Source organism: Musa acuminata, chromosome BXJ2-4 (genome assembly GCF_036884655.1).
Source record: "Musa acuminata AAA Group cultivar baxijiao chromosome BXJ2-4, Cavendish_Baxijiao_AAA, whole genome shotgun sequence".
Lineage (NCBI taxonomy): Eukaryota > Viridiplantae > Streptophyta > Magnoliopsida > Zingiberales > Musaceae > Musa > Musa acuminata.
The window spans coordinates 7,567,021-7,590,523 of record NC_088341.1 but is presented as its reverse complement, the minus strand read 5'-3'; the positions used below and the strand labels follow the sequence as shown (position 1 = coordinate 7,590,523).

Sequence of the window (23,503 nt, the reverse complement as noted above, 5' to 3'; positions counted from 1 at the left end):
AATCACACACCAATTCTAATTCTAATTGCCATTTGATCCATCAATTTTGATTGATAAAAAAAAATTATTCTCTCATGATTTAAACTCAAATCATTAATCTGTAAATTTGAAGTACTAACCATGGAACTTGTTTATGTTTTACTCTTTTATTTTCATATTCAATAAGTTTGAAAACGTCGGTCTCAATTTCAATTCTAATTTCTAGGAATCGAAACCAAACTATATAATTCCTTTCGGTTCGAATCGAACCCTATGCACCCCTACTAAGGTCACCTATGCATACAACAATAATAAAATCAAGAAAAATATTTTTGAATTGCTGACATGCATGAAGATCAAGTATTCTGTTTCACATATGGCTGCAAGAAAGCAGTCAAAAGAAAGAAATAATGATGTATAGCAACAAAGAGATGTCGAGAGCTCTTATATCATGCTCCAAGATGATTCAAAACCTCGAATTACATGCAACACCAGCATTTAGATGCTCAGCATTGATTGGCGAAAAACACAAAAAAGTTGGTCCAACAACTGCTTACACAATCATACTCAACATCAAAGTTGGACCGATGGCACCTCCATGTTTCCAGTGATCTATTGCTGCCAGATGTGATAGATCGGTACGTGTATCTGGGTACAGTGTTCTTGTCGAGTTTAGTGCTGATGATGTCAACTGAGCTTCACCAATGTCCACATAAGGATTCCAAGGTGAAAGGACCAGCGGCAACTCCATTGAAGGGCCCAAGGGGATATTAGACCAGCATCTTCTGCGGAATAATCATCATGCCAAAATCCGGGCAACTATGAACCGATCAGTTAAACAAGGCACAGATGCCAAAATGTGATCCACTAAGAATAGAATACAAATCACTGCACTAGGGGCTTTCTAAGAGCACTATCGATCTGCAGAAGAATAATTTAGCCGAAATTAGATTAACACAACATAAGAAAAGGAGAGAGCAACAATTTTTATATCAGAGAAAATGATAAGTTACTGTTAGTATCGGATTTCTTTTCCTTCTCCGGTGGATGGACCTTAGCATGTTTACCAAAATGTAATCCAGAATTTAGTAATCAAAGAATTACAAATTCCAGTTCACCAAACTACTATTTTTTAAGGGGCTCAGAACAGAATCATCCAAAAACAAATAATTAAGTGTCAAATCCAACATATTTTGGTGACATCAACTAACAGTCGATCACTTCAGCTTGCCACTCGATTCCAATTCAAACTTAGAGCCTAACAAAGCACCACTAACTTTACCCCAAATTCACTAAATCAAATATTCGTATGAGAAGTCTTCAGTGAACCAAAGAAATGACACACTAAGATACATAATCAAATTCCAGACCCTAGTAGCACAGTAGCTGGTCCACAAGAACGCTAGCTGACGAAATTATTTAACCCTCTAAAAGAAGAGAATGAAGACGAACATCAATTCTGCTAACTTAATATACAACTTCACTTTTGGCTTCAGTTTATGATCTAGCCCCGGGCCTGAACAAAACAATGTTGTCTATAAAATGTTCGAGGTCTGGATGGTCTACATGAAAACCCCAACTCAGGTATCAAACAATTTGATAACATTCTCATGCACTGATTGCAATTTAGAAACATGGAAAAATAAATTGCTCAAGAACTGTACAAATAAAAACTGCTAAAAAAAGGACTTACATCTATACCATGAAAAGATCTACCAATGCATGATTTAAGTTTTGGAGCTTCAATTACTGGAGAAGAGAGACCATCATGAACAATCTGTTTGTCACCCTGCCAGCAGAAATTAGATATTAAATGTAATCTATCTTATAAAGACATGGCAGGCATGGAGTAAGAATTTTTACAATATAACTTGAATTTATGGACTTATGGATAACTTCCAATAGAAAAAGCACAAAGGGAGCTCATGTTGATATCAACATATACTCAGAATAGTTCCTTTCTGTAACATGGAAAAAAAAAACTAATAGAACACTTCTTTGGCAAAAACACAGGCCTACACCAGCAATTTAAGCTGGTAATTTTAGCATATTATTTTTTTAGTTATTATTCTCCTACAAGTCCCTTGTATTTCCCTCTTGACCCCTTACTGAATCAGATTACCATATACATGTCAGGATTAATTGTGTCTGTCCATGCAACACCATCAACAAGCAGCTTAAAGTTGCAAGGAATATATGAAACTGGAACATGCAGAAGCATTGACTTTTGCAGCAAACTTAAGTATAATCGTTGAGCATACCTCAGGCATGCATCGTTTATCTTGAGCATCCTCAAAAAGGGAGGAGTAATACGTTGGATCATAGATGGCACCTCCCAAAATCTCATCAGAATTGGAGTTCTGCCTAGCTACATCATGTGTTGAAGGGTTCACAAAACTATTTCTGACACTGTAATCTGCATGGTTGATAGGATTGTCCACAGTTGAAACCCCCAATCGATATATCTGAATCCATAAGAATGTGGACAAAAACCTCACTGAAAAGCCAACAATTTCCATCAACAAAGCAAGTCTGAGTGAGAAGACAAAAAGTTGCCCATACTTCTGATCAGGAGTGACGTTCCTGTAATGATATATATTACACCAAGAAAAGAATCAACATGAAAGGATATTGTATAAAACAAATACTGAAAATGAACAAAAAAAGTTTTGGTGTGACTTTGCATGTAACATTAAAATGTCTTAACATGCAGCATTTAAGGCATTCAAATTTCTGATATACTGATAGAGATTGAGGTTACTTCATATCCCAAATGATGCATTTGAGATGTATCAAGCCTGCGATGAGACCGACATGGTATATTCATATATATCAAACAAATTTAATGAGAAGGATTACTAGCAAGCAAAGTCCTATCTCCAAGGAGAAAAATATGAGAAATGAAACATGGATACATATACAAAATACTGATATGATATGATACTGATATATGGTTAAGAGAAAACTTGGGGAAAAGAACAAATTATGGGTGTAATGTGTGACAATGTTTGACAGGTATTCATACTTAGAATAGATAGTTATATATCACTATTCATGATAAATAATAAATAATGAACCAGCATCCCTTATTCATCATGAATTATAATTAGAAACATAGTATGTTGAGAATATAGAAAAATAAAGCAAGTACTTATAATAAATAAAGTTATATCAGTCTTTTAATTTTATTACACATTGATCCTTATTACAAATAACATGTAAAGATTATTTAACCATGCATCCTTTTCTATAATCATATATCAATATTTAAATAAATAAAGTTCTCGCAAAAAGTACATCCTGAGTATCATGAAATTATCTGATATTTTGATAAACTAATTGGATAATTCCTTGAAGTATACAGAAACAATCCTAGAAATATCGTATCTGACATGTACTGGAGACTAATATGACAAGCAATTTGTAGAATCCATCTTTTAGATATAAAAAAGATGGAAGTTAGGCTTCTAGCTGTACAACGGGATACTGATAAAGAAATGTTATCTCATTCAAGCAAATCATATGGTGTACACGAGCTTGCCAGAAGAACAATAGTAGGAGACTCCCGACATCAAAAAGTGGGGATATTAGAAGCAATGTATATCCTTTGAAAGAGAGGATTTTGAAGCAAAATATGGATAAGATTTCAACCTGCTCTCTCTCGTTGAAATTCAAATTTGGAAGGAAAAAGACATTGTAAAGTCTGATCACAGATCAAAAGTAGATGGATAGAAAAGGGTGTTCGTGTTGGTAGTCATATGCCATATATTGCTAGGCAAGTCATATCACCAATATAATTCTGTGATCTCCATATTCAGTACATGATTTGGATCATTCCCATGTCCAGAGTTGATCTCCTTGGTGGGTATAACAAATAAGCTTGTTGTCGTTTCAGAATCTCTAGTAGCTTTTATATGCTCTATGCATTATTAAATCATGTTGACAGCTAATTTTTAGAATTACTTCATCTTGAGTTTTTGGTGACTTTGTTTTTAACAGGAAATTAATACTTTGCTGCAACAATTAGCCTCTAAAGGAGCCAAATCCTTCTCGATACTTTTGAATATGTGTCAGAAACTAGCATCCGAGAGATAAGCTGAGATATCTTCCTTGCACTCAACAAGTGACATATAATTTAACTCATCTACCTTGGACCTACCATTAATATCTACACCCATGCTTTATTAATAGATGTCTATGACTCTCACCATATCGTGCGCGAGAAAAGTATGAACCACGCGATGTCGAGCACAATAGCGAAGAATAGAAGTACTGCATAGGTCCTCCCGAGGCTCTGACTGCTGCTCTCGATCGCCACTAGTGCAAAAAGCGCCACCACCAGGTTGATCAGCAACACCCCATTGTACAATGCCCCGAGCGATCCGATCAGAGCACACCCAATCTAAAACCACGACAACAAACACATGAATATAAAATGCCTTCCATCCCTTCCAGCTTCATTACAAAGACAAAACGGTTGCTTAATTCAAAACCTAATCAAAATCAAAACTACAAATAACCTCTTACCTTAACCTAAAACCTACAATAGAAAATATTTGGAAAAACGAACGAAATCCTAAAAAGTTTGCAAGAAAGAAACCCTAGCGACATGAATTGGAATTTGCCGGAGGAGACGGAGTTGCTTACTTGGATGTAGATGAGGATGACGGCGACGGACTGAAGACGATCGTAGTCGCGAAGCCACGACTGAATCCGCAATCGGAGCGACGTCGAACACAAGGGCATGATACAAAAATCTCACGGAACACAAACAAACAAGCAATCGCCCGATCCCTTTCCGGCCGTCCGCTGAAGAACCAAATCAAATCCCAAAAAAGCAGCCAGTGGGGTAACAAATTGAATGCCGGCCAAGAAGGGGATTCACTTCCTTCTATATTCTTTCTGGTTCTCTCTCCTATGGGAATCGAGAAAGATCGGCAATTTGGTGTTCCTATTTTGGGCGTCGAAGACAACGATCGTCTCCGATCCATTACGTGAACGGGCGACGAACGGCGTTGGGGTCGAGCTGGGCGTGTGTACGCACTCCTCTCTCATTCGAGCGCGGTTAACCGAGCCGGGATCGATCGAGTCGATCATTCTCCAATTTGACTTCAAATTAGATTCGAGCTCACTTGTCACGTAATCGACCGCTCCATCGAAATCTAAGCTTAATAGAATATTAAGTAAGTTTAATAGAATTATTAATATCAATTATAGTATGAAATAAGTCAATGATAGAGTTTAAATTAATCGAAACATACGAACATTAACTATGAGGGGTTATATATGTAATTTTGTCAAAACAAATCACCACCGTCCATCTTCTCCAAACTTGCCCTTTACAGAGCCGCTGCAAAGTGATTCGGGGAACCCCCAAGCAAGGACTCGATCTTAACCGAGCTGGTGGCGGCCGTCTTGTCCTCCCTCCGCCGCGGCGGCCGCGGGGCGAGCTCGACCATCGAGGCCGTTGCCTCCCATGCGGGCTCGTCCGCGGCGGTCTTGCGTCCTCTCCTCTTTCGTCTGTGTGCCGCTCGCGTGTGGGGAGAGGTGACGGCGCCACCGCGATGGCGACTGCCTGCGGTCGGAGCACATTTTTTCCTCTCTTCTCCCTCGGGAGGAAGAAGAAGGTCGTGCGATGACGTCCTCGTGGGTTTCCCCCAACCCAAGTCACCTCCGGTTTTCTGCTCCTCTTTTCCTGCCTCTCTCTTGTTGTTTCATGGATTGATTCAAAACCCGATTTTTCAAGATTTTACTTTGTGTTTTTTTATTGATGTAGACTTTTTGACTGCCAGACAGTGACACTGTTGATTGCGGTAAAATTTTCTTTTATGTTGCTCTTGATTTGTGCTTATATTTTGTGAGATGTTTTCTTTGGCATGCTATTTTGGATTTGTAATGCTATTAAATTTCTTGGGATTCCTTTCTGTTTATTAAGATTATAATTTGAATAATTTAACTTGGTTATAGTAACAACAGAAGAACATTGTTTTATTTCAGAATGGAATTTCATATTGTAAGTTTCGAGCACCAAGTAAGATTTGATTGTTCGGTCTCCAGAGATAGGAGGTTGTTTTAGAGGTCGAGCTTATGAGTTAAAGATTGCTCTTTTTTTTTTTGGTTTATATTATTATTTTGCTCTAGTTGATCAAAGCAGGCTGTTTTGGAAGAGAAGGTGCAATATACTCGAGTAAGGTGTTTTTCAGGTGTGTTTTTCAACTTCCTACTGTATTGTGTTTCATTTTTTATTTTTTTCTTGATGCACTTGGTCCATTTTATTGTAAAGATTACTGTGGTTCTGTTCAACAAAATATATTACACCAAGAGTCTATATATGATGTGCGGAATGTTGTTGGAATGACTGTATTTTATGGTTACTAGCAAGATGGGATTGCTTGAGTGGAAACAGACCTTTCATGATTTTGAATAATGAGAAGTTGGAGACTCATTCAAAGAGATGGTTTAAGTGAAGGAATTCTTCATTATCTTGGTTTCTGATAGCTGAGATACTCAGGGAGGGTCTTGTATATGACCAGGCAACTTGTTTGACTTTTGATTGAACAGGTGGACTGAAAAGTGTTTCTCGTTAAATAGGAGTTTTGCTGAATGCATCTTAATATTTAGGGGATTATATTGTGATAAGCTGTTGAGCTTTTTTAAAAAATAGCTCAGCACTTTCTTTTCAACTATATTTCTTAAATTAAAAAAAAATGAAGTATTACTTCTATTGTAACGCCATAGCATGACATTGATGGAGCAATTATTAGGATATTTGTCTTCTAACTAGTCAGCAAAAGCATGGTGAGAAAAATATAAGAGTGAGAAAGCAGTTGGTCTGATAGGCACCATGAACTAAGGGTGTTCAAATCAAATCGAAAAATCGAATCAAACCGGAATCGAATCAATTTAAAATTGGTTCGGTTCGAATCGGTTCACCAATGATTCGGTGTTGAAGGCTTAAAAGGTTTTGGTTCGTGATACCCTTCTTTGGTTTGGTTAACTGGTTCAAACCGAACTGAATTGATTTTAATTTAAAATATATCAATCTGGCTGAGTTCACTGCCCTAAGCCATTAATTGGTTCAAATCGATTAATTAAACCGGCTCAAATGCCTAATTTTACAAATAATGTGGGCTCAATTTCATAAATATTATCGTATCGCTCAATTAGACCAAGATTTTGATTTCGGTTCAATTGAAAGATATACTTTTTAAATTACTTGAAGTTATAAATTGGTTAAATGGTTCACCGAATTGGATTAACTGGTTTTGAATCAATTCGGCTAGGTAGATCCAAATCGGTTCCTGTTTGAACTATCTTTAACTGACTCGAACCAAAAAAATGGTTCGATTTGGTTTGGCCCTTAATTGTCCGATTTGAATTGATTTGAACACCCCTACCATAAACAATGAGAAATTACTAAAGAGACTTAAGGGTGATGCTTGTGGGTTTAGGAGGAATTTCAAAAGATAGTTCAAGAAGAGGTTTCCTTGTACACTCATGTGGAAGGCTTTGTACCATTATGAGGTTGATCATTGTGTTCCTGGGCATATTTCAATAAATTTTGTTCTACAAAGATTTTTGAGAAAGATATAGGTGCTTTTTCCCCTTCCTTTAAGGAAAATGGAGATCATTGGCCCAGAGGTGCAAAAGCATGGATAATTGGTATACATTTTGCAATTTTCATATCTTGCAACAGGCCTGGGCTTGTATAATTTCTCTTGTTGCTACCGATCTTTGCTTCCTGAAAGATAAAGGGCAACCATTTTCCCTTAGCTATTGAACTATTAGTCATATCGCCAAGAAGTACTTTATATCATTGCCTGCGCTTTTGGGTCACAAGAACATATCTATATATGAGTGATAATTTTACTCTAACCTCTAGTCAATTAATTGAATAAAATATGAAATGTTGTGAAAGTGTGTATTTCCTTTTGGAGAACTACATTAATAGCTAATGTTAATGCTACATTTTATGCACAGATGGGCTAAAATTGACAGATATAGAAGGTCACCCAATGGAAATTAGACTCAACATGAAGCACAAGTTCCTTTTCAGCACAGAGGAAGATTCTGGGACTCAACAGTGTTGCTGCATGTGTTTTCTCTTGTAGTTGGATCAAACTTTTAGAAACAAATATGTACTATAAATGATTTTTTTTATTGTCCTTTAGCCTCAAAAGAGAATGTTATCTTGGTATGTGATGATAAGACATTTGGATGTTTGTTCCAATGTAAGAGGTCTAATTTATGTTCTGAAAGTTCAATTGTTTCCTTGCCTTGCTCCCTTTTAACAATCTGACTGTTGGTTTGTTTTGTTTTTGGTCAAACATTGATGAGACATTTGGTAGGTAAATTGCATTTTGGCAACATGGTGAAGCAAGATATATTCCATTGTGCAACAATAAGATAATTCCAGCAACATAGCTACAAATTGTAATAAAGTCTCCAAGGCCTCATCGCTTTTATTTTTTTTCCTCAAACCAATTTTATATAGACATTTTTTCCTCAAACTAGTAAGATGAGTTCTCCATTGTATGAATCACTTGCAATGATCACAAAGCTGTTTTGCTATATGCATCACATGCATTTCCAAGTCAATGTAACTACTACAATGATTCTAAACCTAATAATAGATTTTCATATGTTAGTAATATAAAGTGATCAATATATGGTTGATGAAATATAGTAAACTTTCCTATGTTATGCAAAAAAGGGGGAATTAATACATTGTACTGATTTAATTGAGTAGAACAGTTGGAAAAAAGTGGTGCACAAAAGTCTCTGCTTCATTGATCTTTGATGAATAAAGATTTTTGGAGAGAACTCAGCAGTATACTATATTCATTTATATCACAAAAAATAAACATTCTGCTAAATGTGAAGTAGTAGAAAGAGTCATCAGCTACATGGTGCCACATATATTTCACATATAGCAGCCATTTAACATCATGGAGATGATAAAATCCACATTATTTGGTTTCCGACCAATGTGGCCATATTGTAGCGGTTACAACAAGATCATAACAGGATGAAATTTGAGAGATATTAACAGTGTTCCTCTCCTAATAAGTGAGCGACTATAATGATCCCACCTGTTAATGTCCTACTGTTCTCAGACATCTGTTCTTAGAATACAACAGTTTATCCTCTCACTACACAAAAGTTCCAAGATCTGAAAAATATAATGTTGCCATCTCTGTTGAGTGGGATGAAAAATAATGTGAAGACTATTACTCTACTCGGTGATCATGTCCTAAACAACATGCTTCTCATCCTATCTTTGTGTATTGAACTGAGAGAATCGCCTTGATCTGTGTACTTTGAGCCGAATTGCTGGAACTTTTCTTGCCACTGCCTGCCATATCATCTGAACGGCATCATTTTTCTTAGATGGGTACTGAAATTCGAAGAAGCCTTCGACCTCCTTCAACCTTTGCCACATCCGGGTCCAGTCCTCTCGACTTACTCCTCTGATTAATTTTATTAGAAAACCCTCTCTGATAGCATCAGATGTGCGCACAAAGATGCAAAACTTGGAATAGTCGAGTACATCTTCATATGGGAGCTCGATATCGTCACTGATGATGACTGGGACACAGTGGCTAGCTATGGCATCAAATAGTCGGTTGGAAGATGGCGTGTCCCCAGCAATATTTAGACAGAATTTTGCAGAATGCATCCCTCGACTGGCCTCGTTTATCCCATTAGCAACGACACTTCCAAATGAAAAATGTACATCTTTTTCATCCCTTAGAAGATAAAATAACTCTTGTCGGATCGATCCTCCCTGCACACCAAGCCACGAAAACGGATAATGAGCCTTTTTTTTGTGAACTAAAGCAGACAAAAGCAATCAGTTTCATATGAAGCACTATATCTAGAATATCATATAATAGGGTTCTATTTCTCAAGGTATATTCAAGATGCCTGCAAATTTAATGTTTAAAATGTTCTAATGGCAACTAGAACAAGAAGTGGAGAACCATAATGACAAACAAATCAATAATTTAGCATCATCTTTGTTGAACAACCATGAAAAAAGTTAGTGTAGCCAGCTCTGGCAGAGAACGGGAAACATAAGAAAAATGAATTTAAGCATGCTTTTATAGAAAGCTATCACCCACAGACTAGATTTCAGGAATATACTTTACATATTCTGAGAGGACTTGAATTGGAAATTTTAATAATGTACTGACAGGATTTGTCTTATGCTAAACTGCCAATCATGCATTAATTTTCATTCCAAAGAGAGGATTTTCTTTTTCTAAATAAGCAAGAAAATCTGTGACTATAATTGTTAGGAATACACAATATACAATACAATAGCTTATTGAATGGTAAATTCACCATTCAGAAATTAGATCAGCTGAAACTTATCATGATAACAGGTATTGTTTCAATATTCATATTCTGTGTTATTGGGCAATGCAAAACCTAATGATTGAAAAACAACTCAAGTAAATTCAAGCAGAAGTTGACCACATCTGTAGGTATAAGTGACAGACAAACACATGAAAATTTATCACACTTTGGAATTTGGATCCTCCTCCTAGTTATACTGCCTATTTATGGATCTTAATCATCATTGGTATATATACCTTCATTATCACGAATAACGATGCAAAGCGAGAAAATTATAGCAATAATTTTCAATCTTGAAGCTTGTCCAGTTAGCTGGATTGTATTCCTCAGTAAAGCCACTGCTGCATGTAAATTCACAGTCATGCACTTGGTTCACATTGACCTAAATAAAACCTATAAGATATATCACAAACTTCTTTTTTTGTTCTGATATAAGTAATCAACCATTAAGGTGTTCCCCTGTGAATAACAATGTCCAACCAACAGAAATCCTTCATTTGTTTTGCAACTCTTCTTCCATACTCTCTATAAAATTTTCCTCACTGGAGTGACCTCTACTCCAATTCTATGAATTAGTCATGCCACTATGGCAATTTTATAGAATATTTAGATCTCCAAACACCAAACAACTACCAACATCTTCAGCAATATTTTGGGCTCGCTGAACTGTGCTACCCATAACCATGATGACATATTTCAAGGATATAAATGTGGATTTCTACCAAGTTGGTTTGCTGCTTGTTGATATAAGACAAAATACATTTTTGAGGATGCAGTTAATTTTTCCATGAGTGTTACAAGGAACTTAATGTGCCCTTAAACATGAAATAAAAAAAAAAGCACTTTATATGGTTTTTAAATGAAAACTAGAATATAGATCACTGCAGTAGAAAATGTATTTCATGCATAACATGAAAAGTCAATAGGTGCTTAAAAATATTAAAGCAATATGATAGACTTTACTGATCTGTTCCTCCTGTTTTTAAATGAAAACCACACATTACAATGTGTTATAGTGGTTGTGTATGAGACTAAGAGTAGTATCCTCAGGTAAATTGCTTATATACCACAAATAATATTTAAAAGCATGTTCTTACATGTTCAAGTAAAAAACCAATTTTGTCAGGTAATATTTCCTACCTAGGTTTCAAGTGGATGCTCCATGGATATTACATATAGCGAGTGCTGTTGGGTGGCAGAAACAGGCTGTATTAGGCCTTGATAAGGTACCTTGCAAGGATATCCATCTACAAAAAGGTTAACCCTCCTTAATGGTAACCTAAAATTGCTCAATTGAGCTCATAATGCTTGACCTCACCATAGGCACAAAAAGATGCAGCCAGTGTGTTCTTTTGATAATAATAGTGCATCAAATGAAGGAATTTCTTTGGAAACAAGCATGCAATTACAAGAAAAAACCAGGGGCACCCCTATCTAACAAACTTAGGAAAGTGATCTAGCTGTTGAAAGTTATTTCTCTTCTTCTCTGTTCCTTGGTGCATGTAGATTCATGTAAATATACATTATTTCACCTATCATCTGGACTTTGGATAGTGAATTGGCTCTTCAAGAAATTGTCTGCTAATTCACAAAAACTTGGGTGTGCTGAATGGCAAACCACTACTCATACTCAATCGCAATCAAAAGAGGCCATTTGAGAGAATAAAGATCATAAAAGATTTCTGTCTCGAATAAGTCACTTGGCAAATCAAAAGATATGCCACCACTTGATGTGCAAAATCAAATACTTCTGATGAAGTTCAATATGCTAGGTAAAAAAAAAAAAAAGATACCATCAAGTGATGTCTATGGCAAAGCACTTACATCTTTCCTGTAGATAGCTCCTTGAAAGTACAATAATGTAGGGCGTTCATCAAAGCCAGATGAGTCATTAACGAATGTCTTGATCAGATGCCTGTAGGGAGCAATTACATCTTTCTCCACATTAGCTACATGGGGAGCATACCGGCCAAAATCTGCAAGAACAAACATGCAAGGCCACAATTTCGACCGAGCATCTAACATGCTGTTTGGATGGTGTGCCAGTATGATATGGTCTCTCCCCCCTGATCTTTTCCATTCCTGTTGAGCTGTTAAAAACTGCACCAGCTTCTGCTGCAACAACTTGTTTATACTAACTGTTTGAGGTGGTTTGACCTTTGAATGCCGATTGTAGCTCAACGATGAAAAGAAAGGCACAAACACAACATCAGCTTCTCGGGAATCCTCAACCCTCACCGCACTGCATGGGCCACTCCGGTTGGGAAATCTTGAAGACAAGAGATCCAAAGTCAGCCAGTACTCAAGACTATGTTGAAGATTCAATCCACCAGGATACTTTGGGATTTTGGTCTGTATATCAGGCCACACACTCTTGCCATCACCATCCCAACCCAAAAGACCAAAGTGGAACTCAGGAGGCAAATCATACATGAAAACCTTCAAAAGCGCTTTGCTTGGATGACATCGCTCGGGCTCTTCATCTGTTGCTCCAAATTGATCCAAGAAAGACGGCTCCCTGAACGACGAAGGTTCAGCATCATGGTCCCTTGCAGGGATACCTCGGTTCTCAATCACGGAAAAGATCTTTTCTTTTGGCAATACATGGTTGACTACTGGTTTTCCAGCATAATCCCAGAAGAAGAGGTAGGGCAGGACCAGGATTATTGCAAAGGAGAGACTAAAAAGGAAGGGTTTCCGGCACACATGCCCATATTGTTGTATGTTTCTGTTGGCCATTCAGCACGAACCTCCGAAAAGATGCCTAATTTATCAGCAAAGCATCCAGCTTTATCAACTCAGGAACAAAGAACAGCGGCCAAGACTAATAAAAATACAAAAATATACCGAATGGAATTCCTTCTTTATGGTAACAACCGCAATTCCTCGACGAACTCAAAGAACATGAAGCTAAGGATAAAGATCAGCCGGTCAAACAAAAAGGTTCCGGGATTTGATTCCCAAATGTAGACATTCCTCAACAAGGAAACAGGCCGACGACTAAATGTACCCGGACAACTATTCAAACAAAAAGAACCAAGTATTGGGGGAGAATAATCTAGAGAACATGAACAATTATCCAAATGCTCTCCGAGAACCTCGGTCCAAACTAAAAGGTCACCGTACGCGCCCGACCCAGAACCACTTCTCAATCATAAATGAGCACAAAGGCCACATTTTGATGATCGAACTCGAGCCAAAGAAACCTAAAAAGATCAAGTCCAGTACAGTAGAACCAAATCTTAGGCAAAGGGAGCTGAAATATTTATCTTAGATCCACTGAACCGAGTGAGGCAAGGGAGAAAGAACCATCGGGGTCGAGCTCTGAAGCTTGTCTTCGCACCGCGGGATCTCTCTCTCTCTCTCTCTCTGGATCTTCTGTCAATGCCCGACGGCCATCAGAGACTGTAATAAACCGAGGAGACTATAAACGATATTATTTATATTGACCATTTCATAGTTTACATATTAATTTCGGACGAAGAGAGAGGGATTTTTATATGTGGATTAGTAGTTGCTAATATTATTACAACCACATTTTAGCTAATAATAATAAGTAGATTTTATAGTCTTTTGTTTGTTTAATCTCAAAGGGAAAAGGTTAACCTTTTTTATTGTTTTATTATTACATAATATAAACAATAACTCGATATTTCAGAGGATGAGCTTTCTAACCATCAAATTTCGTGTGGATCATGATTTTTACAAACGAGCACGCATCTTGAGGTGCAATCGAGTCCAAGAACATTGCTTACCACACGGGCAGTCCGGTCCGTTAGGATCGGGTGCGCTACAACGCCGTCATCAGACGCGGCTCCGATCGGACCCCACCCGGCTCATTAGGATCGCGTTCGCAACAAGCCGGTTTATCAAACCCAACCGCGATCTGTCCCGACCCGGCCCACTGGCCGGGTCCATCGAAACGGGACTTCGACACGGCCTCCTCCGCCCCATCTCGATCCTTCGCCTCTTCCTTCGTCTTCTTCTTCTTCTTCTTCTTGGAGGTGGTGAGGGGGAGAGGAGGAGGAGGAGGAGCATCATGTCGGTGCTTCCGGACGAGATATGGGCCCTAATCCTGGAGATGGGTACTGCCTTCGGCCGCCTCACCTACCGCGACCTCTGCGCCCTCGCCATCGCCTCCCGCCGCCTCAACCGCCTCGCCCGGGACCCCGCCCTCTGGGCCACTCTTCTCGCCCTCGACTTTCCCGCTGGCCGACATGAGCCCCACGACAAGGCCACTTCGGTCAAATCCCTCTACCGGATCAGGTGCGCCCCCCTTCCTCTTCTCGTGGACGAGCTACTTAGGTCTGGGCCTTGACGTGGGATTGCATCCGCGGCAGGTTCGAGAGGGACAAGGCGAGGCAGCTCGCCGCCGCGAGGCGCGCGGTGCTCTATGCGGAGAGTCGTGTGGCTGCTTCACGGAAGAGGCTGGAGGAGTTGGAATCGTCGTTGGCACGCGAGGGCAAGAGGCTGAAGGCCGCTGTATCTGAGTTAACTGATTTGGAGAGAGCAAGGTGCTCAAACTGGTTTCTCGATCAACATGCTATTCTTTGAATTGCTCATTATCTCTGGTTCAGTGATCACTATTTTTTTTTTTTTGCTTTATTTTTCATGTTATTTCATGGTAATTAATTTGATTACTTCAACCACTGCTTCTAGCTAAAAATAGCAATTTGCTTGAGGTGGAGGGTAGCATGAGATCTTGTAAAAATTTAGTGGATGTACTGTATTTTAACATCTTTAGAACAATGAAGCCAGAAATTGCATGTGACCAGAGGTTACAGAATCTTGTCTTTTTATTTTCTTGTTCCCTTTTCCTTTCTTTGATTCTTAGCCTTTAAGGTGAATTAGGTCCTTGTGGTTCACAATAAGTTTAGTTCATAATCACCTGAAACATGGAATGTTATGGGCCATGGTTCAGACATGGGCATGAATACATTGCTTGGCTATGTTTGTGGTGCTTGGGAAATTTTCCTTAGTAAAGCATAGGTTATTTGCTACATTGGATATGGTATTTTGGTCTTACAAGTCAATTATCTATGCATTAATTGGCTGATAGTAGGGAATAGTTACTAGAACTTAAGTTGTGATGTGTATGTGGTATGTTAAAGGAATTGATGCTATGAAAAGATATATTAAAAGTTACTCTGAGAAAGAATATGGACATTGCTTTGGCATATGAATGCCCTTTTATGATTCTTCATGAATGACCGCTTACACCTAGAGCACGAAAATCAAATAGTATGTGTGAGTGGCCCGTTAATTCTCTTGTTTATATCCTTCATTGACCAAGAGAAGTGGCTTTTATTTGTGATATCTTTGATCTTGTGAGTGTCTCATAGGAGTAATTGTGGTGAATGGGATGAAAAAAAGGATTGTATGTTCTTCACTCTTTGCTGCTGTTTATTTTTTTCCCTTCATCACATTTGTGTTATTGCTCCCTTAGGTGAGTCAAATTATTGTTTGGATTGTTAAAATGGCAGTGGATGTAGTTGCATCTCATCTTTAAGTCTTTATCATCCTAAAAGTGTTCAAATTGCTTTGTCAGGATGTGCCCTTGCATTTTCTATAGACTCCGGAAGACCTTGGTGATGTGCTTTGTGCCTTTGACAATCTTGTTTGCTGCTAATAGTGTAGTCCAAGAGCATAGAACAAAGTCATCTATTTGGATCATAGATGACTTTTTCAAACGTTTCTTGTAATTCTGATTGTTAAGTTATTGTACTCTTCTTTTCCCATCATTTTTATGGTTCATATGAAGTTTCTGCTCAAAATCAGGATTGTTTTAGATATTGCAAGTATTTTATTGTAAATTTGATTTTCTGGATCATCTTTTTTTCTTAAAATAAGACTGATATATGAAATTGAAAGTCATCCTAAAATCTCAAGGTACCTAAACGGCTGGAGATTAGGCATCACTAACTTTTGAAGATGAATTGTTATTTGGAAAGTTTGTAACTTACAAATATTGCATATGTTTATGGAAACCTTTGATGAGTTGGTTTTTTCAGGACGGCATCTGTTGCTCTAAATGTATGGCAGCCACAAGTAGTTCGTGGGAGACAAAAGCAGATAGTTGAGCAATGCACTGTGCCAGTTGAATCTCGCCTTGGTGCTTTAAAGATGGAAATTAAAGTTTGTAAGCAACAGATTGCTATTTTTAACAAGGCCTATGTATGACTCTATTTTTCATGTCACCATTTTTCAGTTACAGCATTGTAACTCTTTAGCCTTATTCTGTTTTTATTGATATATTTAACAGAATGAGGAGAAGAAAAAGCTGAGTGAGTACAACGAAGCACTGACTTCACTGAAGTATCACCCCCTAAGAAGTAATTTTGATTCGACCATCAGACATTCTAACAAGCGAAAAAGGCTCAAGCAAAGTAGTGACTGTAAGACCATTCTTTCTTGAATGTGCTTATTTTTTTCGAAAGTAAAACTGCAGCACAGCAAGCTTATTTTATTGACACTGTAAAACAAGTACAGAGAAAAAAATAAGTTAAAAGAGAAAGGATTACATCATGGAGGTGAGGCTTTCCCAAGAAAAGGTTTATCAGTGGGAGTAACATATTTCTGATAACCATAAACTGGGAACAACTTTTAGTAACATTAAGTGGTCTTGTTTTCTAGTAATATTAAGTAATTTTTTTAACTAGATGGATACGAGAACATGACAATAATGTTCAGGGATCGAATCCGATGTATTTTCTAAGGTGCTGGCTAGGTTGGCTAGACAACTAAAGACTAATATATTATCGTAAGATCCAGTGCTTGAATCTCGCATTCACCATTTATCCTTTGCTCATTAAAAAAAAATGCAGCCTTCTCCACTTACTGCTTGCCAAAAATAAAAAGTCCAAGCATTTTTCAATGCAATCCCTTTATTCATATTAGATTCTTTTATGTTGTCAATTTGGCTTTTTAGGATGGGGAGGTGAGATTTTTTTAAGTTTTGTGTCAATTGATCTTTATTGCTGATCGTGGAGGATTTCAAGTCTCCAATGACAGAAATTTTTTTCTTTTTAATTTTTTACTTTTTTAGAATATATGTGAATCTTATCATATACATGGAGTTGGATTCCCTGAATCAGTCACTAAGAACACAGAGGTAGCATTCCAATGTTAGACTAGTTTAACAAATTAAATTTTCAGATAGCTTTATTTATTTATAGATAATATTTATAGAATCCTAATTGAACGTGAAGATAATATAAAATGTTCCTTGTGATTGTAATAGCCATTCTAAATGAATATTGTCTACTCCCATTTCTTTGTTGTTTTCACCTTTATCTTGAAGAAGCATGTGCATTATTGATTAGAAAAATGTTTATTGCTGCAGTGAAATATGGTGATGGTCCAGTTGAGCAGGAAAGGGTAGAGAGCCTCCCTAACAAAAGCATTTAGCTTGGCTTGGACAACTATTGAACCGCACAGTTGGCCTCTTGAAGTTTGAGTTGTACTAACCTGCCCGCAAGATCTGCTATGAAGTCGCAGCTTGATTACTGTCCGCCTAGATTCTGGAAGCCTGCTACGAAGTTGCAGCTGGGTGCTGTAAAGCTATTATAGTGGAGTGGATCAACAGATTGCTAGAATCTGCAAAACCTAGTCCTCAATGTTGCTGTGAGGGTCTTGAACATTGATGGATAAATTTCAGGACACATTTGATAGATTAAAAAGCTTTGCCAATAAATGGTTAGCCTGTCTGAAGGTAATTGATGAAGAGCAAAAGCTTTTGGTTGAGAACTACATCATTATACTGCAGTGTGCCATCTGAGTTCAATTGGAGCAATTCTAATCCCTTGTATAAAAAAATTACATCATTATTAACATTTGTGAAATCTGTGGCAGAATTCTATACGATTGTCCAGCATCTTTAACCTTATCTGTAAAATTGTTTGATGAGGACGAGTTATTCTCAATATATTTATTTGTGCATTTGGTGTAACGAATATGTGAAGCAATAAGAAGCAGGTGTTCCAATTCTTAACTAAATGCTTGTGACAAGCAGCTTTGCAATGCCTGCAATATTGTTGATCGCAAGTGAGGCATGCAGTTGCAGAGGATTCAGTACAAAACCCAGTAAAGCAGAGCAAAGTAGTGCTGTTAAGGCAATGAGGAACAGTGATATAGTCGAACAGAGACAAAAGATCACAAGGCAGAGCTATAATCCGATTGAACCACACAACTCAGTCTCAAATATATTAGGTTTGGGTATGACTACATCATATTTACCAATAACAACCTGGAGATGCTATTAATATAATGCTTGAAAACATCACATAATACAACTAGAAGTTGATAATTGATCACACGAACATATTATGCCAGGACCACTATCACGAGTCCGATAACCACAGCAAGAAGAGACGACAACTAATGTCAAGATAATTGATCCATGAGCAGCTGGTTGCGGATCGGAGAAACAAAGCACCGTGCCAATAAGCTTAGTCCACCATGTCAAAAGTTTCAAGCCTCAGGATGGAAAAGTAAACAATAGTTAGCTGATCCACAATCATAAATATGTAAAGCTTCATGATGGCCACAAAATTTGAAATTGCTATACAGAAGCACTTAATGCGGGTGCGTTTCACCCAGTGAAAGCCTTCCATTATTAGGCTGTAACTGCTGCTCAAGCAGCATTATCGCTTCCCATGGCATGAACCATCATAAAACGAATGGGAACAGGTCCAAATTGACTTGCTACTCTCAAAAAAGAAAAAACAGAAAAATAAGTAAAGATTCATACCTTGCTGACGATATTGTTGGAGAGCCAATCCAGTCCCTCGTACAAACCTTCACCCGATGTAGCACATGTGCTCTGTATGTACCTGTAGACATATCACACATTTCTTGGTCAATGAGCTAAACACAAGCCAAAATCTCTTTCTCCTATAAAAGAAGAGATGAAGTATAATTGTATAAACATGCTTTGCTGTTGAATTAAAAACAGAACAAAAACAATAAGGAAGAACAAATAAAATAAAATTCATGTCGCAATTGCAGGGATGAGAAGACAGCAATGGCAATTAAGTCAGATTTATGTCGGTTGGACAATTGGCGATAAAACAAGAGAAAAATTTTCTAGGTGCCCTGCTGTCCACCTATAATTTCAAAAAATCCGATAATTTTAAGAAGACAGTAAAAGAAGATGGAGCATTTGGTTATGGTTAGTTGTTTCCAAATAAAAGGTTAGATGATTGGTTACTATTGGCTATTAGCAGAGGAAGTAATACGTCAGTTGGAGATAATAATAAAAATAATGAGGTTTAAGGGATTTGAAAAATAAGATAATAGAGTAGAAAGATGACATGGCTGCACGAAATGTTTGGCCGTAAATGGTATGAAACACATTTTAAAATTATTATAAGAAAAACATGGAATTTCTCAGTCTTGACTACAAATCTTTGCTTAGGGAGAAAGAGATATACCAGTGTCGTTGACGCAGGGAATGGAGGCCAAGCTTATCTGTAATTTCAGCTGCATTCATTGCATTTGGAAGATCTTGTTTATTTGCAAACACAAGCAACACAGCATCACGTAACTCGTCCTGCATAAAAACGAAAGAAATTCAGTAAATAGATTCAAATTAAGCATAAAATTAACTTAGAAAAAACATTTTAAAAAGCAACCATCATCAATTTGATGTTTTAGTTTCCACTAAACAACTATTGATCCTAATCTTCAACGAAATTGATGAAAAGAAACCAAACCTCAAAGGAACAGCAAACATTGAGAAAGCAAGTTTCTCTCTTTTTTTTTTTTCTTTTCTTGTAGCAAACATCACTTGGCAAAACAATCCTAAAAAGCCATTCAGTCGGAACTGGACACTTCAGCTGAAGGCCTGAACCCAACAGATTTGAACATCAAAATGGAAGAGGATCACTATTCTTCTCCAATCCTCACCTGCCACTATGCAATTATTATTTTTCCGGATCTTGATGCTTCAACAATTCCAACTAACATCTTTCCTTTGTACCCTTAATGTTACCCGACAATCACCCTAAGTTGCTTCTGCCTTTTGGTCTTTTATTGACTAACTATGGTCATAATCAAATGGACAAAAACATAAAATAGAGGATTTTTGGTCAAAGTTAAGCGTTGAACATACACTAGCATAAAAATGTGCATGAAAACACAATTATGTTCAATTATCAGACTGTACCTGATTGTCATTCAGCTCAGCTATGCCGAATTAGAGGAATCATAATGGTTATCAACAAACCAAATCAACTCACCTCATTTAGCATCCTATGCAGTTCATCCCTTGCCTCAATAATACGATCTCTGTCATTGCTGTCGACAACAAAAATAAGGCCCTGAGTGTTCTGGAAGTAGTGCCTCCATAGAGGTCTGATCTGTTGCAATAAAACATCAAATTGGTAAAATCAACAATGGCAAGTGACAAACAACCTTCAACATCTTCACATGCCGTTAGCACAAATAAGATCTACCTACCTTATCTTGACCACCAACATCCCAAACGGTGAAACTAATGTTCTTGTACTCTACAGTCTCCACATTAAATCCTGAATTAAAGAAGCATATAACATAACAACACAAGGAAGACCATTTAAAATTAAGAAAAAATGTGCGATTTGGAAAAAAAAAGCCCCAAAAAGTAAGAATCTGCCTGCACGACTGAATTGTTGTCTTGAAAACTTAAGAAGATAAATAAGTCAAACCCACCAAATGAAAGGTTCATGCAAACTATAAATAATAACCTAAACCATTTCTAACAGATATAGACTAATAGCTTCAAAAATATGTAAAAATCCTTCTACTAAAATCATGTCATACATCCTAAAAATATTGGAGGGAAATTTTGAGTAATGTTAATTTGCATCCCCACTCTTATGTGGAAGGGCCATGTAAAGTTTGGAATACATAAGATGCCATTAAAGTGCGAATTGAGCCTTACTAGTCAAAAAGAAAATAATAAGACACTTGGAAAATTTGAAGTTGTCTCAATAGATACCTCAAACTATATTTTTTTATGTTCACTGGATGTTTTTAATTTAGCAGCACGATTATTGCCTTTCATATAACAGATGAACTTGAACTAAAAGCAAGAAAATTAGAAAGGAAAAAAGAAGATGGAGAAGATGACAAAATTCATTATTTAAAGGATCATATAAGAAGTACAAACCAGTTTTAACAATTGATACCAATATTTCTTTCAGAACATAGCAAGGACAATATCAAATTGATCTGCAGCGTAATTCTGAAAAACATTTGTTTCACCTCAGCTTATCAGTAGCCAACAGAAAGCCTTAAGCTTGCTGTCACATAAAGGGACCAGCACGCAACCGGCATAATAATAACATTCCACAATTCGCAATATATGGATTTAAGGGAGGGAAGAAATGCATGCTTCATCGTAGAACGAGTGCGTTTTCCTTAAAACGATTCCCCAAAAACAAGTGCTTTCAACTAATACAGAGAACACAAGATCGGATTTGGAAAGGAAGAAAATATGTGCTGACCTATAGTGGGGATGGTAGTGACTATTTCTCCGAGCTTGAGCTTGTACAAGATCGTCGTTTTACCAGCCGCATCAAGCCCGACCATCAAGATCCTCATCTCCTTCTTCGAGAAAAGCCGGCTAAATAACCTCGTAAAGGTGAGCCCCATCTTGTTCACCGCTGATGAAGATACAACCCACACAGATCAAAAGACACACAAACATACATATCTAAATCAATCCGAAGGATCGACAATGAAACCCTAAATCGAAACAACCAATCCGCAAATGAAATCAAGCAACAAAAGGAGTGATCGTTGGGTTCAGCGACAAAACCACTCACAAAATTATCGATGAGAATACAAATTGGAAACGATCAAATCCACGAGAAGGAAGAGGACCAGTCGAATTGGAAAGGAGAGAAGAACCACCGAACGATTTCTCAGGCGACGCTTCTCGCCTCTCGATGAGAAGGACGAGAGCGGAAGCCGCGGGCTCCCTCAGCAGTTACCATTTTATAGTGGGGGAAGGGAATGACAGCGGCCGCGTCTAACCCACGCACACCGACGGCGCCACCGTGGCCTGTCGGCTCGATCGGCCCCACGGGGGACCCACTAAAAGTCGAAATTAGTGACAGGGTCCGTCCCCACTCCGTGAAATTAATGTGGTCCGTCCGATCTCGTTCTAATTAAACCGGGGACCGTCACATCCAACCCGGTTCGACCAAGTTCTGACGATGAGATACGCGACGCTACGTTAACCCGCGGACCATTGCTGCCATGCGAAGGATGTGGGACCCCAGATGGCCACCAATTACCAAGCAGGTAGGAAAATTGTAAGCACACAGGTCGATAGAGTTTCAATTCCAGTCGGCGGTTCTCACGAACGGTTCAAACTCGAACCATTTTGCCCATATTATCATTTAACAGAAAAATGTTAATAGTTAAAGAGTTTTATTTTAAATCCGTAAAAGATGGAATTAAAATCTTTTAGAAATATACGCACATAAATTTAGAAATAGAATTATTTGGACTGTGAGCTATTCTCTACTCAATAAAGGAGGAATTAATGACCACTTAAAAAATAATATAAAAGGATGAAGATCGAGAAAACAGTACACCAAAAAAAAAAAGCAACTCTTGATGATCTCGTTAAGAACACGTAGATACTAAGAGCTGCATATTGCCAACGAGAAACGAGATAATAGGAAATCAAGATAACCTAATTTGAGCATTCCTACAGTAAATACCTCAAACGCTTCCTATGATCTCCCTTCCTTCCTAAGCACCAAGCAGCGACTTACTCGACCACTCTGCAACTCTGCGTCGCCAACCTCTGCAACTGCTGCAACCCCGTTGTTCTCGATCGACCTCTTCTTCTCTTCTCCCTTCCGCTCGACCACCACCTTCTGCAACCCAGTCAGCCTCGAAGACCGACGCAATAAGGCCAGACGGCGGGGGTTTGTTGGCAATCTCAACCGCCGGATCCATGCACGCCCTCAAAGCGATCGAGCCTTCTGAGATCGCCGTCCTCCCAAGGATGTTCGCAGGCCACGGCGGCGAAGGCGGCGCCTTTATAAACAAGTGCGCCGAGCCGGGGGAAGAGCGAGTAGGGGCGCAGTGTCCACGTCGCCGACGACGCAGGCGCTCAGGCCGACGAGCTCCTCCGCTAGGAACTTGAAGGGAAGCTGATGGTGGG

The 23,503-nt window shown here is 38.1% G+C and overlaps 4 protein-coding genes and 1 long non-coding RNA gene across 6 annotated transcripts; 2 read left to right on the top strand and 3 right to left on the bottom strand.

Moving 5' to 3' along the window:
- Positions 1–291: 291 nt before the first annotated feature.
- LOC135609797 (uncharacterized) lies at positions 292–5,025 on the bottom strand. The gene is made up of 5 exons (XM_065103461.1): positions 4,627–5,025; positions 4,188–4,381; positions 2,241–2,562; positions 1,673–1,768; positions 292–900 (listed from the first exon to the last, which is right to left on the bottom strand). The coding sequence occupies exons 1-5, from the start codon at positions 4,723–4,725 to the stop codon at positions 865–867; spliced, it is 747 nt and encodes a 248-aa protein (XP_064959533.1). The 5' UTR covers positions 4,726–5,025; the 3' UTR covers positions 292–864.
- Positions 5,026–5,357: 332 nt separating this feature from the next.
- LOC108952532 (uncharacterized) lies at positions 5,358–8,250 on the top strand. The gene is made up of 2 exons (XR_001977573.2): positions 5,358–6,182; positions 7,960–8,250. It is a non-coding gene; the product is annotated as an uncharacterized LOC108952532 (long non-coding RNA).
- A 684-nt stretch (positions 8,251–8,934) lies between these two features.
- LOC135609795 (probable arabinosyltransferase ARAD1) lies at positions 8,935–13,732 on the bottom strand. Its single transcript, XM_065103459.1, has 3 exons — positions 13,189–13,732; positions 12,166–13,105; positions 8,935–9,766 (listed from the first exon to the last, which is right to left on the bottom strand). Exons 2-3 carry the CDS (start codon positions 13,078–13,080, stop codon positions 9,254–9,256), a joined length of 1,428 nt encoding a protein of 475 aa, XP_064959531.1. The 5' UTR covers positions 13,081–13,105; positions 13,189–13,732; the 3' UTR covers positions 8,935–9,253.
- A 512-nt stretch (positions 13,733–14,244) lies between these two features.
- LOC135609796 (F-box protein SKIP24-like) lies at positions 14,245–18,289 on the top strand. The gene is made up of 5 exons (XM_065103460.1): positions 14,245–14,607; positions 14,682–14,855; positions 16,353–16,515; positions 16,604–16,736; positions 17,684–18,289. Exons 1-5 carry the CDS (start codon positions 14,381–14,383, stop codon positions 17,746–17,748), a joined length of 762 nt encoding a protein of 253 aa, XP_064959532.1. The 5' UTR covers positions 14,245–14,380; the 3' UTR covers positions 17,749–18,289.
- Positions 18,290–18,516: 227 nt separating this feature from the next.
- LOC103981086 (ADP-ribosylation factor 1) lies at positions 18,517–22,299 on the bottom strand. Of its 2 annotated transcripts, none has more exons than XM_009397684.3 (7): positions 22,149–22,299; positions 21,828–21,986; positions 20,800–20,870; positions 20,580–20,699; positions 19,773–19,891; positions 19,091–19,172; positions 18,517–18,816 (listed from the first exon to the last, which is right to left on the bottom strand). In XM_009397684.3, the coding sequence occupies exons 2-7, from the start codon at positions 21,973–21,975 to the stop codon at positions 18,811–18,813; spliced, it is 546 nt and encodes a 181-aa protein (XP_009395959.1). In that variant the 5' UTR covers positions 21,976–21,986; positions 22,149–22,299; the 3' UTR covers positions 18,517–18,810. The 2 variants fall into 2 exon arrangements, with proteins under 2 accessions (XP_009395959.1, XP_009395960.1); XM_009397685.3 differs by having other exon boundaries at positions 22,207–22,299.
- Between the last annotated feature and the right edge of the window lie 1,204 nt (positions 22,300–23,503).